At 54.6% G+C, this 18,446-nt stretch overlaps 2 protein-coding genes and 1 long non-coding RNA gene across 3 annotated transcripts in view; 1 reads left to right on the plus strand and 2 right to left on the minus strand.

The window, feature by feature from the left end:
- Positions 1 to 18,446, minus strand: part of LOC112663802 (melanoma-associated antigen 10-like) — a 331,119-nt gene that overhangs the window by 37,049 nt on the left and 275,624 nt on the right. The window lies entirely within an intron of this gene.
- On the minus strand, positions 10,286 to 12,478 carry LOC125754690 (uncharacterized). The gene is made up of 3 exons (XR_007409463.1): positions 12,075 to 12,478; positions 10,985 to 11,108; positions 10,286 to 10,725 (listed from the first exon to the last, which is right to left on the minus strand). It is a non-coding gene; the product is annotated as an uncharacterized LOC125754690 (long non-coding RNA).
- LOC112663800 (melanoma-associated antigen 8-like) lies at positions 12,399 to 16,106 on the plus strand. Its single transcript, XM_025452824.2, has 2 exons — positions 12,399 to 12,542; positions 14,168 to 16,106. The coding sequence occupies exon 2, from the start codon at positions 14,460 to 14,462 to the stop codon at positions 15,471 to 15,473; it is 1,014 nt and encodes a 337-aa protein (XP_025308609.1). The 5' UTR covers positions 12,399 to 12,542; positions 14,168 to 14,459; the 3' UTR covers positions 15,474 to 16,106.

Here is an 18,446-nt window from a genome sequence, read left to right on the forward strand (position 1 = left end):
TTCTTTCTTTGACGTTTCTGGTCACTGATTCATTCTCCTTACCTGTTAGATCTGATTGAATTTTCTTTTCCTCTTGAGTTACTTTTGGTTGTTTATGTCTTAAAAAATATATCCAGTTCATTTAGGTTATACAATTTCTTGGAGTATAATTGTTCAGAGTACTCTCTTACATTCCTTTTTGTTTCCTTAAGACCTGTAATACTGGGGCGCCTGGGTGGCTCAGGGCTTGAACATCTGCCTTTGGCTCAGGGCGTGATCCCGGGGTCCTGGGGTCCTGTCCCACATCAGGCTCCCCGCAGGGAGCCTGCTTCTCCCTCTGAGTATGTCTCTGCCTCTCTAATAAATAAATAAATAAATAAATAAATAAATAAATAAATAAAATCTTCTTTAAAAAAAAAAGATCTGTAATACTACCCCGACTTCGATTTTTTTATTTTAGTAGTTGAGTCTGCTTTTTTCTCTCTGTCTTACTAAATGTTTCTCAAAATTTTTATCTTTTCACCAAACCAGCTTTGCTTAGTTGTCACCTCGTGATTTGGTGGAAGTTTCCTTCAAAGTATGGAATCAAAATTAAAATCCTAGTCTTTGCAGGTGTTCTTTTACTTTGTGTTAAGCCATACCACACTACACCACATCACAGAAGGTGACCTAGTATACTGTCTTCATGTCCGGACATTTTGAGAGTTTTTGTGATTACAGCAATACCTTCAACATTCAGCTAGTATTGTCACGGAAAACAATCACACTTTGCACCATAGCAGAGTTTCAAATAGGCAATTTTATGGTATTTATTTAAGGAACATCTTGAGAGTATCATTATTACTTGATTGATCATAATCAATCAAAGTATCAACTCATGATTTCCCATGATGTATCACCTTTAATCTGAGAACTTGGGCACATTTCTCATTTTCTAGTTAGGCTTTCCAACACTCACTGGAGAATGTATATCATTAAATAAGTCGGTTTTAAGGATGAGTAACATATAGCAGGGTTGTCAGCTGTCGAATCTGAGGGGTCTCAGTTTTTCATCCAGCTCTCCTGCCCTCTCTCTGGGTAGAGTCTAATTGCCAGCCTCGAGGAGCTTCCCAGTGACTATTCAAATACAGAACAGAGAAAAAGCACTGAGGCACCAAAAGCTCATATAACATGCCCTGAGTCATAAAGCTAAATAAAGGTGAGGAAACAAAGACTCATCTTGGGGTCCAGCTTACCCTGTAGCTCATGCTCTGGTAGAAAGAAATACTTTCCAGACAGATAAAGAAGACCATACTTAGTTACAGGTGATCTCAACCCCCAAAAGCATCAAAAGTTGAATTGTTCATCAGTTCAGACACTCAGATAACGGGTACTCTTGACCTTTCAAGAGCTCCATAGACAGGGGCCAGGTAGCCTTATCAGAGTCCAGAGGCTAGAGGGCAGGCATAGCTTTGATGAGGTTCCAGGGAGTTCTGGAGCTGAACTGATGCTTAGCCCATCCACAAATTCTATTTCAGCAGCTCCTTCAGAGATAACCATGATAACCCAGCAGAGACAACAGGACACTGACATATAAACAACGTCCAAATCTCAAGGTTTTTCACCGTAGAGGAGGAAGCTATAGTGATCTAGGTGGTGGTGGATTAGAGCCAAAAACATCAGTAAAAACTCTTATGTAGCTTAATGCACATATAGATGATTACATCTAAAATTTGTATACATATGTGAATACACACAGGGTAGTGAACACACATGTAATTTCTTCCTGTAATAGAAATGCCCATGTGTCTGTATTGTGAAAAGTATTTGACTTATTAAACACATAAATATGGGGAAATAGGCAGGTCTCCAATGGAGAACAATTCTGGTTTACGCAGATACTCTCACTTGAAGGTAGTACAGCATAAGTCCCTGCGTTGAGGTGTGGGCCACATATGGTGACTTTCTTCCAAAGGGGACAGTATGCAAAGGGGGCTGACACCAGTAAGTTTACAGTGGAGACACCTAAGAGGTATTAACTCAGTCAGGTGGTGAAGGTAAACCACATCAGTGATAAATCAAGCTACTGGTATGTAGTGTTGATAGGATGTCATGACAGTAGCACTTCACCGCTATGGTCTTCCTTCCTAAAACACAGAACTCCAGACTAATCATGAGTAAAACATCAGAAACATTGCGAGTGAGAGACAATGTACAAACTATCTAATCACTCCTCCCGAAAAGAGTCAAGCTCCTCAGAAACAAAGAAACTGCCACAGCCAAGGAAACACTACAAATAACGTAAGGCGGTATGTTGACGGGGATCCTGGACAGAACACAGATTCTGGGTAAACACTGCCGAAGTCTGAGTAAAGTGTGGCTTCAGTTAGTAATAAATGAAGTGTCAAAATTATCCCATTAATTGCAACAAATATACCACATTGACAGAAGCAACCGCTTCCGCTTTCCGTCATAATGGGAAACTGAGTGAGGGGCATATAAAAACTCTGTACTATCTTTGCAAATTTTTTACAAGTCGAAAAAAAATAGTTTAAAATTAATAGATCATTAGATTTTTTTTAAAATAAAAGGGGCAAAGAGCAACTGAACAAAAGGTAATGGCTAAGTTTCTGAAAAAGAAAGAAAGATTCAAAGGAAAAGCAAACACAAGCACACAAAACCAGGCAGTGTGAAACACAACCTTCCTGAATCTTCTTCACTTCTTTCCCCTCCTCTAACTTCCAAGCCAGCATCATACGCTAGTCTGCATTTTTCCATCTCAATACGCATTTCTGGAATCCATTCCTTCCTCGAGCCCTGCAACCCCTGCGCTAGCCCTGCCTCCCAGCTGTCTTCCCCGGATTTTAGCAGGAGGCTCTCAGTGATGCCAGATGGAGACCTGCAAACACTTATTTGCCCACGAAGGGCCTTAAGGCACCTGCACGGGTATCTGCCACAGGGCAGGTCTGGCAAGAGCCAGGCAGCAGCTCAACTCCTCGCAAAGGAGACCAGAGTGTAGAGCAGGCCTTTTGCTCAGCCTGGGAAAAAGCAGAGGCTTCTCAGATCCGGAAGACAAGGACCGAGAGTGAGTCCTCAAGGCCAGTGAGCTCCTGTCTGACTTGCTTTGCCCTGCAATGACAGTTCAGGGCCTGGGTGGATGTGTCCACACAAGAGGCTGTGGCTAAAGAGATGCTCCCCAGAATGACTCCAACAAAGGGGGAAGAGGCCCGGGGGTGTCCTGGCTGCTACAGCCCAACAGTCCTTCTCAACGCTGAGTAAGAACACTGTGGGACCCACCAGTTCCCCACAGCAAGCAACATTAGCAGAGGTGTCCCCGCGTCCAGCCACGACTGCCCCACAGAGCCTGCTCCTGGGACTTGTGCCAAGACCACAGCCCTGGGATGGCAGGTGCTCCTCCAACCCCATCTCATGGGGCGGCCGACCTTCTGCACAGCCTGCTTGCCACCTGGGGACCCGAAGGCCCTCCTGCCCGGCTGCTTACAAAATCCTCATGTGAGCCCGAGGGCCTGCGGGGTGTGGCAGAGCATCCCGGTGACCACCGCCGTCACTCACTACACTTTCCTCTGCTCAAAGGGCCCGTTTCGGGACCCTAGGTTCCCAGGCGGCTGTTGGGATGGCTGACAGGTCCACACTCCCACTCTGGCTCAGCCTCAGAAAGCCAACCTCACAGTGGCCTTCACGAGGGTCCCAGCTGCACAGAGCGGTGGCTATGACTCAGGAGTTCTCTGACAAGAACCACCGGGGACAGGCAGCTTCCTGTGGGGCAGCTCCTCTTTTGAACACCTCCACCCCAGCCTTGCACCTTAAGGTGCAGAATCCGGAGTCTTGCACCTAGGAAAACATGTGTGCCTGAATTATGTCCCCTAGTAAGAGAAGACAGTGGACTGTGCTCTGTGAGCTCACAGTGTGGTAACGAATCCCTTGGCTCCCGAGGCTTCTGTAGAAACAGCTTCATGCAGTTTCCTACACCCCCAGCTTCGTGCTGGCCATTCTCCAACTGTCAGGACCCAGTCCCTCAACCTTGTCCCTCAGTTTCTCTCACTGTGGGGGATAGGATGCTTGATCCTGCAAAGAGGAATGTGGGGGGAGGCATGCACTGTCCTCATGGGTGGTCTTGTCTCTCCAGCTCAGCCGCAGACTCCTGTGTATGTCCCAATTGGGCACCTGCAATTGTCCAGAGTGGTGGTACAGTCGGAGGGACCATAAAGTGGCCAAGGGGCCAAGAGCCCTGGGGGCAAAGGGGTAGGAATGTGCCCTTTTTCTTTGCAACCCTGGATGGCACATTACATGCAGTCATTATGTCTGCTTCATGTCCTCCAATATGAGATAGCTCCTTCGTATTTCCTGTTTTTTTTGAAACTGTATTACTTTCCCACAGCTGTTGTTGTTGTTTTTCTTTTTAAAGATTGATTGATTGTTTGATTGATTGAGAGAGAGAGAGAGAGAGAGAGAGAGAGAGAGAGACAGGCAGAGGGAGAAGCAGGCTCCATGCAAGGAGCCCGACTTGGGATTCAATCCCAGGTCTCCAGGATCACACCCCGGGCACCAGATGGCACTAAACCGCTGTGCCACCGGGGCTGCCCTCCTATTGCTGTTGTAACAGATCACCACAAAGTTAGTGGTACAGCACAAATTCATTAATGGAACAACACAAATGTTGGAAGTCAGAAGCCCCAGAAGAGTCTCACTGGGCTAAAATCAAGCCATCAGCCGGGCTGTGATGCTTTGGGAAGTCTCCACGGAGAAATGTGTTTTCATGACTTTTCCAGCACCCAGAGGGTGACCACCATCTTTGGCTCAGAGACCCTTCCTCCATCTTCAACGCCAGCAATGGGCAGTTGAGTCTCTCACATGACCGTCTCCTTCCACATTTGGAGCATTGTATTTACATTGGGTCTACCTGGATTATCTTGAACAATCTCCCTATCTTCAGGTCAGGCAATTGGTAATTTCAATTCCATCTTCTGCGTTAATTCCACTTTGATGTGTAACTTAACATATTCCAGCTGTGAGCATTAGGATGCGGACATCTCTGGAAGGCCAGTGTTCTGCTTATATCTATGGCCTTGACATTTCTGAGGAGTACTGGTCCAGTTGTAGTAGAATGTCCCTCTGAGTGTGTCTGATGCCTTCTCACGAGAAGGCTGGCCTTTGGCATTATCAGGAAGGACAGCACCGACAGCAAGAGCCCTTCTCATTGCAAGTAAAGTATCTCCGATACCTCAAGATGCAGGAACAGTATGTGCAAAGGCAAGGAGCGCACCTGCATTCTGGAAATGGGGATAAATCCTAGTGGTTGGAGTGTTTTGGGTTTGAAAGTAACCTTGCAAACCATCTTAGTTACCCTCCTTTCTTTTTTTTTTTTTTTTTTTATTTTTTTTAGTTACCCTCCTTTCTACCTTCGCTAGGGAAGTCTTTTTATGGTCATATGTGAACATGGGTGTGCCCTCTGGAATCAATGGGCATGCGCTGTGTGAACTGGCTATCTGTAAAACCTTCTGTGGCCCAACCCAAACCCCAGGACACGTGAGTCCTTGACTGTAGCAACTTATAGATCGAAGCCAACAAGAAGGAAGAGCAGAGCATAAGGGTGAAGGCCATAGCTGCCTGCTGGCAGGAGAGAGTGTGCAGTCAGCCATAGTTGTTTGGAATCCTACTACGCTGACTTCTGCCAGAATACCAGGAGCACAAACCAGGGACTGGGGCTAGGGGTCTCCAGAGTCCCCGGTAAACTCAGTGGCTTACCTTGTCCATGAGCCAATAAGTAGAGCATGGACGGGAGCATTCAAACTTTGCCTGTTTGGATAGTTGTGGGGGTTAGAGATGCCAAGGGGGTTTAGGGACGAGAGGCTCCAAGGACCAGGACCTTGGAGCTGGCAGTTCTTTATTCATTCTCAACATGAGTAGTAAACATGTACCATGTGCCAGGCGCTGCTCAAAGCTCTAAGAATACAGCATTGAACAGATTCGTTGCCTCTGTAGTGCTCATAGCCTAGCATGTGTAGCGGTGTACACTGAAGTGAATCATGAAATGAAGTGAAAGGTGAAGTAGGCTGAGTAGTTTTCAATGCTATGGAAACAAATCGAATCCACAGAGCTGAATGCAGAGTGTTGGGGATGGGGTGGGAGGAGGGGTTGCAATTTAGGATTGGGTATTCATAGAAGGACTCATGGAAAAGGTGACATTGAGGGCGAGACCTGAGGATGTCCCAAGAGGACCAGCTAGCAGCGTGGCAAAAGCAAATGCCCGGGGAAGAACAACGGCATGCAGTAGCTCAGGGCCCTGCAACAGAGAGCAGGAGGCAGAGGTCTAGAGAGGCTAGTCTGGAGGGCCTGATCCTCCGAGCCTAGAGCAGCCTTGCGCCAAGATCAGTGGCACGGGTACAGTGAACTGGCTTGTCAGATCCAGGATTTTATCCTAGCTTTCTGACTTGACCTAGGGGATAGGGAGCAAATGCAGATCTAAGCATCCAGGGGCCATTCTCCCAGGATAAAGGGAAAGGCAGGCACCATTGGCTTGGAATAGGCAAGGCTGCTGGGCAGTGTTGTGGCATCACTGTGGTAGGCAGGGAAATGGTGCCTTTCTTGAGCAGACTGGATGCAAAACAAAGCAAACACGTTCCTGCAGATGCCCAGAGCTCTCGCCACAGAGCAGACCCTGTGCCTTCTTCTCCTGAAGAGAGCTGTATTTCCTGTCACTATATGTTCACCCCAGTTGGAGGCCAGAAGCAAGTTCAATTTTCTCGGGAGAACATTACTCCTCGGTGGTACTGTGGGCTTCTTAGTGCTTTCTAACAGAAGGCATGCCACTTCTGGCTCTTCCAGTGTGTGTGTGTGTTTTTTTTTTTTTAAAGATTTTATTCACTTATTTATGACATACAGAGAGAGAGAGACAGAGGCTGAGAAACAGGCAGAGGGAGAAGCAGGCTCCCCACAGAGATCCTGATACTGGACTCAATCCCAGGACCCCAGGATCACGACCTGGGCCGAAGTCAGACGCTTAACCACTGAGCCACTCAGGGGCCCCTACAGTCTTTGCTTTAAAATCTAGTCTGTCTGGGGGCACCTGGGTGGCTCAGTGGTTGAGCATCTGCCTTTGGCTCAGGTCTTGATCCCATTGTCCCGGGATCAAGCCCCACATCAGGCTCCCTGCAGGGAGCCTGCTTCTCCCTCTGCCTGTGTCTCTGCCTCTCTCTCTGTCTCTCCTTAATAAATAAATAAATAAAATCTTTAAAAAAATCTAGTCTGTCTGATATAAAGATTGCCAGCCCAGCTTTCATTTTATGTCCGTTAGCATGATAAATCTTTCTCCACCCCCTCACTTTAAATCTGGAGGTGTCTTTGGGCCTAAAATGAGTCTCTTGCAGGCAGCGTATCAATGGTCCTTACTTTTTTATCCAACCTGATACCCTATAACTTTTGATTGGGGCTTTTAAAAACGATTTTATTTATTTATTCATTAGACGCACATACAGAGAGAGAGAGGCAGAGACACAGGCAGACGGAGAAGCAGGCTCCATGCAGGGAGCCCCACATGGGACTCGATCCCGGGTTTTCCAGGATCACGCCCTGGGCTGAAGGCAGGCGCTAAACCGCTAGGCCACCCGGGCTGCCCTATGTCACTAATTCTATCTTCTGCCTCAATTATCCGAGCAGTCAGAGCCTCCATTTTTTTTTTTTTGCGCCTCCATTTTTTAATGCTTCTCATTGATAGCCTTTTTGAAATTTCAACTTGATTAGATTTTAGTTCTTTTATTTCTCCAGAAAGGCTTTGTCTAGTGTCTTTGATGCTTTATTCAAGCCCCGATAGTATCTTTATAATCATTATTCTGAACTTTAGTTCTACCATGTTACTTATGTCCATACTCACTAGGTTCCTGGCATTCAGTACTGCCTTTGGTTCTCTTTTATGAGATGAGGTTTTTTCCATCTGTGCAGAGAAGAATCGATGAATGAGAGAACAAAATACTGAAATGGCAACAATGTCCCCAGAGAAATATACACTACACAAATCACAAGAGACCCAGAACTGAAAAGAAAAATTAAAAAGAGAGAATATAATCAGACAGGTGAAGAGAATAGAGTAATACACTGGATCCTGTGTGTATTTTGGTCCGTTTGTTAGAAAACTAAATCCCAAAATTGTAACAAAAGGAAAACTTTTATAGGTACTAAACAAATTGAATAGAATACAAGGAAAGGATAGAATGCAATTGTAAAAATGAAAATTAAAAGAGAAAAAAAGAAGAAATATCAACAGACAGGTGAAGAAAACAGAGCAATACACTATATTCTGAGTGTATTTCCTTCGGTTAGAGGAAACTACATCTCAAAATTGTGAAGAAGGGCAGCCCCGGCAGCTCAGCGGTCTTCTCCCTCTGCCTGGGTCTCTGCCTCCCTCTCTCTGTGTCTGTCATGAATAAATAAACAACAAAATTAAAAAAAAAAAAGATGGCTTCACAATTGTAAAGAAAAAAAACCTTGCATATATATTATATATATTAAATACATTGACAGGATAGAATGTAACTGTAAAGATGAAAATTTAGAAAGACCTTATTTTTTTATTTTTTATAAATTTATTTTTTATTGGTGTTCAATTTGTCAACATATAGAATAACACCCAGTGCTCATCCCATCAAGTGCCCCCCTCAGTGCCCGTCACCCAGTCACCCCCACCCCCTGCCTACCTCCCCTTCCACCACCCCTAGTTCGTTTCCCAGAGTTAGGAGTCTTTGTCTCATTCATTTGGGGGATACAAAAAATAAGTGGGAAATATCAGAAAGGGAGACAGAACATAGAAAGAACTTAACAAGAAAGAAACAAAGAAGGAGAAAAAAGAAAAAAAAAAAGCGATTTTGATGAGACAGGTGAAGAAAACAGAATCATATACCGTACACTACGTGTATTTTGGTCTGGTGGAAGAAACTGCACCGCAAGGGTGTAAAGAAAAAAAAAAAAAAAAAACTTACACAAATAAAATTAAAAACAATGGAAGGATAGCATGTAACTGTAAGAATGAAAACTAAAAAATATTTCCTAAAAGTTTGATAAAATAAGAAATTGGTTGCAAAAGGAAAGCGAAAAAAAAAAATAAATAAATAAAATGGAAAGACCAAAGAATCATGGGGGAAAACGCTATGAATTGTGTATGTTATATTCCCCTAGCGCTGGAGTTTTGCGGTTCTCAGTGTTCGGTAAAGTTGGTCTGGGCCGCACGCTCTTGCTGACTTTCTGGGGGAGGGACCTGTTGCGCTGATTCTCAGGGGTCTTTGCCCCGAGTGGGCGTGCACCGCCCTTGCCAGGGGGCCAGGCTAAGTAATCTGGTCCGGGTTGCTCTCTGTGGATTTTGTTCCGTGAAGGCCTTGCAGGCCTCTTTAGAGGCTGAGAGCGAAAGTGGTGGCCTCCTCATCCCCAGCCCCAGGGCCGAAAGCTCAGGGTCCCGCTCCTTAGCGCACCCCCAGTGAAAGGCAACCCATCACTCCTGTCTCCCTGGTACCGGACCGCACACTGTGCTCACCCAGCCTGTGACCAAGCATTTCCATCTCAGGCACGGACCCTGCTTCGCCTTCCAAACCCTGCAGATTCCTGCTGTGTGGACATGTGCGCTGCTCCTCCCCAGGGGGAGCAAGGGGGGGCTTGCCGGTTCTGCCGCCTGCTGGGCTCCTGCTCGGAGAGCCTTTGCGCTGAGGGTGCTGGGACCCACTGACCCTGCTGGGTTCCAGGGCTACGGCCACCACTGGCCAAGAGCCCGCTGCAGCCGGCTTCCCTGCTCCGATGTCTGGGAGCTCTGCTGCACTCAGGCACTGTCAGTGTTCCTGTGACCCCGGGGGATCCTGAGACCACGCTGTCCCACCTAGGATTCTGCACCCGCTTCACTGTCTGAGCACCGGGCAGGCAGGGCCGTCCCTCACCGGAGCGGACTTCTAAAGGTCCGGATTCTGCGCTCTCTGCTGCTCCATCACTCTCTGGTGGAGGCTGCTGGAGCTCGCCCCCTTTTGGCTCCCCCGTATCTTCCCATGTATCGCCTCCCTTTTGCCCCCCCCCCCCCCCCGCCCATCTTCCCATGTATCGCTTCCATTTCACTTCTCCACACCTCCTGTCTTGCAGAAACTGGATGCTTTTCTCTTTGTAGAGTTGCAGCTATTCTTTTTGTAGATCTCCGGTTCAGTTCTCAGGGGTTCAGAATGATTTAGTAGCTGTCTCGCTGAATTCCGGGGACCAGAGGAACTTAGGTCTCTCAACTCCTCGGCCACTTTGGACTCCCACCTCCCCCCCCCCACCCCCACCCCACCGCCCTGTGGTCTCATTCGGCCAAATGGTTGGGGAGAAGTCATCATCTTAGCAAAACTCCTTCAAACTAAAGAAAAATATGGGCATTGTTTTCAATTAAATGTCCCACGCTAGTGCTCCTGGATGTAAATGCTAGAGGAGAAATCCACCTTGAAAGAACGCTTAAGCCAAAAGCACTCATATAGCAGCAAATATCCTGAATAAGTATATGCATATTCAAAATCGTAGTGAACGAAACGGACGAGAGGCGGTGCCCAGTGAACAGAAATCTGCCTTAACGTCAGAAAAATCTTTCAACTGTATTTGGGCAGCCCTGGTGGCGCAGCGGTTTGGCGCTGCCTGCAGTCTGGAGTGTGATCCTGGAGACCTGGGATCGGGTCCCACGTCGGGCTCCCAGCATGGAGCCTGCTTCTCCCTCTCCCTCTGCCTGTGTCTCTGCCTCTCTCTCTGTGTCTATGAGTAAATAAATAAAATCCTTAAAAAAAAAAAAAAAAAAAAGAAAAATCTTTCAACTGTATTTATCTACATTAACAAAATAATGGAACTAAAAACATCTGATCACGACTGGGTATAGAAGACTCCTTTGAAAGAAATTCAGCACTAGCTAATGGAAAAAGCTTCTATCAGAATACGATGAGGAAGGAATTTCCGTTTTCATTTCTGTGCAACTAAAACCTCACTTAAAAAAAAAAAGGAAGTCTTGGGCAGATACTTGGTCCTGGAGAGCCTGGATCGAGTCCCGCATCGGGCTCCCTGCGTGGAGCCTGCTTCTCCTTCTGCCTGTGTTGCTGCCTCTCTGTCTCTCTCTGTGTGTCTCATGAGTAAAGAAATAAAACCTTAAAAAAAAAAAAAAAAGAAAGAAAGAAAGAAATGAAAGTCTTGAAAAACACACACAGAATAAACAACGTCCGAACAATAAATGAGGAGAAAGCCTTGGGGGACCCTGAAGACTGCTGAGCTGGATATTGAGTCTGGGTTGGGGATGCAGGGAACATCAGGGATGTGGGGAGGGAATGCAGCCTGCATCAATGCAGATGACAGGATTGATAGGCGGAGCAATTTCCAACTTCTGCTTCTGCTTCCCAGCATAAATCTGAGGCAAGGCCTCAGAGTACACATGACATTAGCCCTGGGGTGCTAAGAGGACACGGGGAAAGACAGGATGATTGAGGCATTGGACTCTAGAGTCTATGCAAATAACCCCCTGAAATCATCTTAGTGGCAAGGAATGCCCCTTAAAAAAATCACTTAAGTAGAATATACAGAATCAACCTGAAATAGAGTAGGGAGTATCAAAGCAATTCACACAGTAAGAAAAGGTATTTTTGATAAAGTATATATATAGTCTACACCTATATAAATACATATACAAACGCATGTATAACGGGAACACACACGCACATACGTGTGTCGCTGTCCGTATTTAGGTGATATGTACGTACATTTGCATACCAGCACCTATAATCTGCACACCTTATACATACGCGTGCACTGGACACACGCTAGGTAGAGAGGGACGGTGTGTTTCTCCCGATGACGCAGCATGTCAGGGGAAAACTCCCTGCAGTGGGCCCCGCAATACGGGACACCCCTAGACACCCTTGCAGCTGCTCGGCCGCCCCCAGGAAACTAAACCTTTAACACGATGTCCCTAAAGTCTGGCTGCTGGCCAAGGGACCCCGTGGGAAGGGGCGCTTCCTCCCGGCCCCTGCCCCTGCCCTGCCCCGGGGCTATGGGCGCTGCGGCTGCACAGCAGGCCTGTGTCCTGATGAGGGCCTCCTGGGTGAGGACTGAGAGCCGACCTGTGCCAGGACGCTGGGGGCCGCCGAACCCTGCTGTGCCCCTGCCGGCAGCCCTGGGCCACCCCGGGACCTGCAGAGCCGGTGGGGCCCGAGCCGCAGCAACCACCCCTCGGGCGCTCAGGGACGACACGTCGGGGCCTGAGAGGCTCGGTGTAAGGGGCACCGACTGAGGTCTGCAGAGAGCCGAGGCCGCAGCCCGCCCGAGTCCAGGGCAGGAGCCCGGGGAGGACAGGGGGCCCCCGCCTTGCCAGCCGGCGCGCTTCCCTCCTCCCACCCTAGCCTGGAACTCATCTCAACCCAACGTGCTGTTAGCTGTGGGGACCCCTGGCAACGGGGTCAGGACGTGATGTGACGTGGGCCGACCTCTGCGTCAGAATTGAGAGAGAGCAGAAGGCCTCGGTGCGGGGGGTCGCACTGGGGTCCCCTGGAAGGAGGCCAGGCCCGGGCCGGCGGCAGCCAGGGGAGCAGGTAGCCCCGGGAGGGGGCTCGGAGGGCGGGGGAGGGGCCCCGGAGGGCGGCGGGGGGGGGGGGGGAGGGGGGAGGGGGGAGGGGGCCTGCCGGGAACCCCGAGAGAGGACCATGACCGGGGGAAGGCGGGGCCGCGGCGTCGAGCTGAGGCCTGGATGCCGGGGCCTGGGGCAGTGGCCTCGGGTCCCCGGAGGCAGGACGGGACCCGGCCCTCCCCGGAGCGGGGTGAGGACCTGAGGGAGAACTGCGGGGGTCCCCCGGGGTCCCCCACCCCACCATCATGCCTCAACCCACGGCCCGCCCTCCCCGAGAGAGAGAGAGAGAGAGAGAGAGAGAGAGGCACTGGGCCCCCGCCTCGGGGCTGGGGGGCCGCCCTGGGGAGGCCGGACACACGCGGCCCCCGGGGAAATGCGCCTCGGGGGGGGGGGGGGTGGGGGGGGGACCCGAGCCCAGGGAGCTCAGGAGCCCATCCGGAGGGAGGTTTGCCAGGGCCTGAGGGGGGGAGGGGCACAGGGAGTGCCTGTGGGGGCGGGGGCCCTGGAGCCCAGGACAGAGGGGACCTGGCAGGAGGTCGCCAGGGATGGGAGGCCTGGGAGGCCCCCTGGGCAGGCTGGGGACCTGCCTTCGGGCGGGCCGCCGGGCGGCCAGACTTCCACATCCGGGTCTCCCGAGAGACTGGGGGCCCTTGGCGTCAGGAGCACGGCCTCCCTGAGGGGGCAGACGGTGGACCCCCGCCCACCCTACATTGAAGGGGTGAGTGGCCCCCAAGGCAGCCCTCAGGCCCAGGAGGGGATGGCCCCGAAATCTGGGTGCCCCTCCCTGGCAGCCCTGGGAAGAGAACCCGGGGTGTGGCCTATCCCGCGGAGACCCTCCTCCTCTCCAGATCTCTGGGCTCAGGGAGGGGAGGGCCTGGGTCTGAGGGTCTGCACTCAGGTCAGCAGAGGAGGCAGGTGCCCTGCCCTGCCCTGCCCTGCCCTGCCCTGCCCTGCCCTGGTCCAGGCCCTGGCGGGGGTCGAGGTGAGAAATGAGGGGATGCCTTCCTCAGCAGGATCCCTGGGGACCAGGCCGCCCCGGCCGCTTGTGTGGGCCATGGGGAGAGGCGGGACGGGTGGGCCGACTGATTTCTCTGGACTTTGGCTGGTTGCGGGGTCGGGGTAGGGGCCCTTGCAAGGAAGGTGCAAGGAGGGTGGCCTCAGGGCCAGCCGGAGAGTCTTCCCACGCCTTGCGTGGGGTCCAGGTGAAGAGCGAGAGGCGCCCCATCCTGGCCCAGAGGGAAGCTTGAGTTGGGCCATTCCTCCCCTGGTGCGTGATCCGTGATCCGTGATCCCTTATTTGACGGCACAGGATGAACCCCCAGAGACCTTTGGCAGGCCTGCCCAGAGCCGGTCCCCTGGCTTCCTCATGGGGAGGGTCGGGGCAGCCTGGTCTTGTGGGGACACTTTGGCCTCAGGACCGCAGACAGAGGCCTGGGTCCCAGGCCCTGCCAAGGGCACTGGCAGGCCAAGGAGGGGACTTGGACTGCTGGGGGCCTCCCAGAGTGCGAGCCAACCTTCCTGTGTGCACTGGGGGCCCAGGGCTGGGCTGGCAGTCTGCACCCTGAGGTGCCCCCTGCTTCCCTCCTGCAGGGGCTCCAAGAACTGGCAGCGCAGCAGAGGCCTTGGTCGCCGGCAGGAGGCCCTCAGGTCACAGAGTGAAGGAGGCATAGCAGGTCTGTGTCGCTGGACCTGGTGAGGTCCACGTTGTCTCCGAGCCTGGTGCCAGGGGCTCAACTCGCCCAGCCCAACACACAGGGGACTCCTTGTGTAGCCAATCCTGATGCGGCCCGCTCTCTGCCCTGGCACGGGGCCTCTCTTGGCCCACCTGCACCCCGACCAGCCATCCCACCGCTGTCTTCAGCTTTAGCTCCACGCCCACACCATGCCCCTGAGGCACACGAGTCAGCTCTGGAAGCTGGAAGAAGACCCGGGAGAAGCCCAGGGCCTGGTCAATGCCCAGCTGCCAGAGGCTGAGGATGAAGACGAAGTTTCATCTCCCCCCTACCTGTGTTCCTCTTCCTCCTCCTCCCCCTCCTCCTCCTCCTCTTGCTCCTCCCCTTCCTTGTCCAGCTCTGGCCTGTTCTTTGTGCCCCCAGAGGAGGGGTCTGAGACTGCCTGGAGTCCTCCCCAGAGCCCTCAGAGTGCCGGGCCCTCCCCCAGTGGCAGGGCACCCAGTGGCTGGAGCCAGGTGGAGTTTGCTGGCCCCAGTGGCCCAGAGGAGGAGATCTGGAACCCCTGGGAGGTGCCCGAATATGCGCAGCCCTCTGCCCAAGGAGGAGACACAATGCTCATGAGTGGGGCTGACCTGGTGGGGTTCCTGCTCCGCAAGTATCTCAACAAGCAGCCCACCAGCCAGGCAGAGGTGCTGGAGGTCCTCAGCCCAGATATGCAGGATGCCTGGCCCGAGATCTGGGGTCAAGCCTGTGAGTGCATGCAGCTGGTCTTTGGCGTAGAAGTGAAGGAAGTGGACCCCATCGCACACTCCTACGTCCTGGTCACCGTCCTGGGCCTCAGCTACGATGGGATGCTGAGCGGTGAGCAGGGCCTGCCCACGACCGGCCTCCTGGTGCTGCTCCTGGGGGTGATCCTCCTGGAGGGCGACCGTGCCCCCGAGCAGGAGGTGTGGGAAGCCCTGGGGGTCATGGGGGTGTTTGCCGGCAGGCAGCACGTCATCTATGGGGAGCCCAGGGAGCTCCTCACCCACGTCTGGGTGCAGGAAGGCTACGTGGAGTACCGGCAGGTGGCGGGCAGCAACCCTGCCCGCTACGAGTTCCTGTGGGGGCCCAGGGCCCACGAGGAAACCAGCAAGCTACGGGTCATGGAGTATGTGCTATGGGTTAATAGCAGGTGGCCGGTTTCCTCCCTGGCCCCGTTTGATGAGGAAGAGTGGGCCTGAGCCCCAGAGGCGGCCAGGCCCTTTCCAGCCTTTGGTGGGGTCGGCAGCTTCTCCCGCGGGATGGGCACGAAGGGAGGCATCCCTTCGGCTGCTTCTTCCCCGTGGGCGCCTCTGGGTCTCCCTGTGTGTGTGTGTTTGTGTGTTTGTTTGTGTGTTTGTGTTGGAGAAGACAGACCACTGGGCTTTCTAGGAGTGCAGGGCCAGGGCGGCTTGGGGGCAGAAAGCAGGGTGAAAAGCCACTCTGGGGGCCTGTTCTCTGCCGCGACCCGGAGATCGAGAGCTTGGTTAACATGAGGAGGCTCTTGCACATCGCTGCTCGGATTCGGGGGATTCATCAGCTTGGGAGGCTACGTGTGTCACTGACATTCCCCCCGCCCGGACCGCCGCAGCCGCCGCCCCCCCCCCCCCATCCCGAACTTCTGTACATCCCCCAGTTCAACAGTTAAGAGTTTCATCCTGTCCTGAAAACCAGCTGGCCAAAGTCCACCTTCGTCCCTGTGTGGGTCCCACCCGGATCCTCATCCCAGGCAGGGCACTGGGACAGAAATGGGTTGGGAAGCAGCAAGGACGGAGGGGTCAAAGGACGGGGTCGGGTCGTGCAGCCAATAAAAAGGAAAAGTCTTTTGTTCTGGCTTCCTGTGCCTCCTGGCCCGTTCATTCTGCAAGGGCCCAAGGAACCCGGACCGGTGTGCTCCGGCATGGGCGGGGGCCGCGGAAAGGGCGAGAAAGGGCCCGCCGGAGGCCAGGGGAGCCCTGCTGGCGGCTCCCTCACGGCCACACAGCGGCTGAGCTCTGCTCCCTGCAAGGCCCTGTGTGTGAGCAGTGAGGACACGAGGGGCCCGGGGACACGCCGCCTTCGGGGACTGTGTAGAGGCCGCCGTCCGGCAGGGAGGTGGGGAGGGGTGTCCTGAGGCCTGCGACAGCCCCAAGGGGCGAAAGGGTGACGGGGGCGGCGGCTCCCGGGGGCAGGCTCTGCAGGGTCCAAGGCCCCGGGGCCCGGGGGGGCTCTGTGGGCAGCGCGACTCCTCGTGTGCAGCTGAGGAGCGAGCAGCGGGCGGGGGACGGAGGCCGACCTCCACTCTGCCTCCAGGTCGGGAAGCGGGGACCTGAGGCTTGTGGGGGGGCGGGGGGGACACGCGCAGATTGCCTGGCGTGGCGGGAGGGCGGGCCCAGGCCGGCCAGAGTCCCTGACCTCCCAGCCTGAAGGAGGGCCCCGCCCACCTGCTCCCCCCCCCCCCGACCCCCCAGCCTGGAGCCCATCTCCGCCGGACCCACCTGCTGGGAGCGCTGGGGACCCCTGGCACGGGGTCCGGATGTGAGGTGGGCCGACGTCCGCCTCGGAGGTCTGAGAGAGCGGAGGGCCTCGCGTGGGGGGTCGGATTGGGGTCCCAGCCGAGCGAAGGCGGGCAGGCCTGGGGCCGGGGGCAGCCAGGCGAGCAGGTAGCCCCGGAGCGGCCCGGAGGGCGGCTGGAGGGGGCCTGTCGGGAATCCCGAGAATCCACGCGGGGGAAGGCGGGGCCGCGGCGTGGAGCTGAGGGGTGCCCGGAGGCAGGACGGGCCCGGGCCCTCCCGGAGCAGGGGTGAGGAGCTGAGGGAGAACTGCGGGGGTCCCCCACCCCACCTTCATGCCTCCACTCCTCCCGGAGAGATGGAGGCACTGGGCCCCCTCCTTGGGACTGGGGGGCGGCCCTGGGGAGGCCGGACACACGCGGCCACCCGGGAAATGCGCACTTGGGTTGTGGGGGTGGGGACAGGACCCCACGGAGCTCAGGATCCCCGTCGGAAGGGAGGTTTGCCGGGGCCTGAGGGGGACAGGGGCACAGGGGTTGCCTGTGGGGGCGGGGTGGGAGGGCAGGGACACAGGTGCACAGGACAGAGGGGACCCGGCGGAGGTCAGGGCCCACGCTAGAGGGGCCCCCGGGAAGCCGCGGAGGAGTGGGATGGGGCCAGATGGTGGCGGGGGGTGCTGCAAGCCTGGCACAGCCAGGTACCCGAGAGCCTGAGGCCTGGTTTGGTGGGAGCAGACGCTGAGGGGGGAGGGGAGGGAGGGTCCCGGGGCTAAGGGGAGGCGAGGGATGGACCCTGAGGGGGACAGAGGGGACCCGGCGGAGGTCAGGGCCCACGGTGAGCCCGGGAAGCCCGCGGGGGAGCGGGATGGGGCCGGATGGTGGCGGCGGGTGCGGCAGGCCTGGCACATCTGGGTACCCGAGAGCCTGAGTCCTGGTGTGGCGGGAGCAGACGCTGAGGGCTGAGGGGAGGGTCCCGGGGCTAAGGGGAGGCGAGGGATGGACCATTGACAGGGACAAAGAGGACCCCAGTAGAGGGTCGCCAGGGCTGTGAGGCCCCCGTGGGGATGGGTACCTGCTCTCACGTGGGAGTATGGGTGCTCAGACTTCCACATCCGGGCCTCCTGAGGCACTGGGGGCCCCTGGCGTCAGGAGCAGGGCCTAGGACACGTGGGCAGAGGGGAGGGCCCCGGGTGGTGCTGGGAATCCCGGTGAGGATGCAGAAGAGGCCCGGGGGACCCCGCACCCCAGCCCAGAGTCGGCCCGGGAAGGTCGTGGGGGGGGGGGGATGGGAACACGTGGTGAGGCCCCACTTCTGCATCGGGGCTCTGAGAGACCAGGGGGCTGGTGTTCAGAGCAGGGCCTCCCTGAGGGGGCAGACGGTGGGCCCAGGTCCTGCTGGGTTCCTGGCGAGGATGTCCATGGAGGACGGAGGGACCCCGCACCCCAGTCCACAGTCAGTCCCGGGAGGCAGGCCGAGTGGAGCCAAGCAGAGGCCTAGGGCGCCCAGGGAGCCCCGCCAGCAGGGGTGGGGAAGAAGGGCCCAGGGAGCCTGTCCCCCGCCCCCCAGCTCAGCCCCCTCTGTGAGCCCTGGGAAGCCCCCAGGCTGGGTCATGGTCCTGATGGAAAGATGGTCACTCCCTGTCCCCGGTGGGGTCCGGGAGGAGGGGAGGGCCTGGGTGTGAGC

Source organism: Canis lupus, chromosome X, assembly GCF_003254725.2.
Source record: "Canis lupus dingo isolate Sandy chromosome X, ASM325472v2, whole genome shotgun sequence".
NCBI lineage: Eukaryota > Metazoa > Chordata > Mammalia > Carnivora > Canidae > Canis > Canis lupus.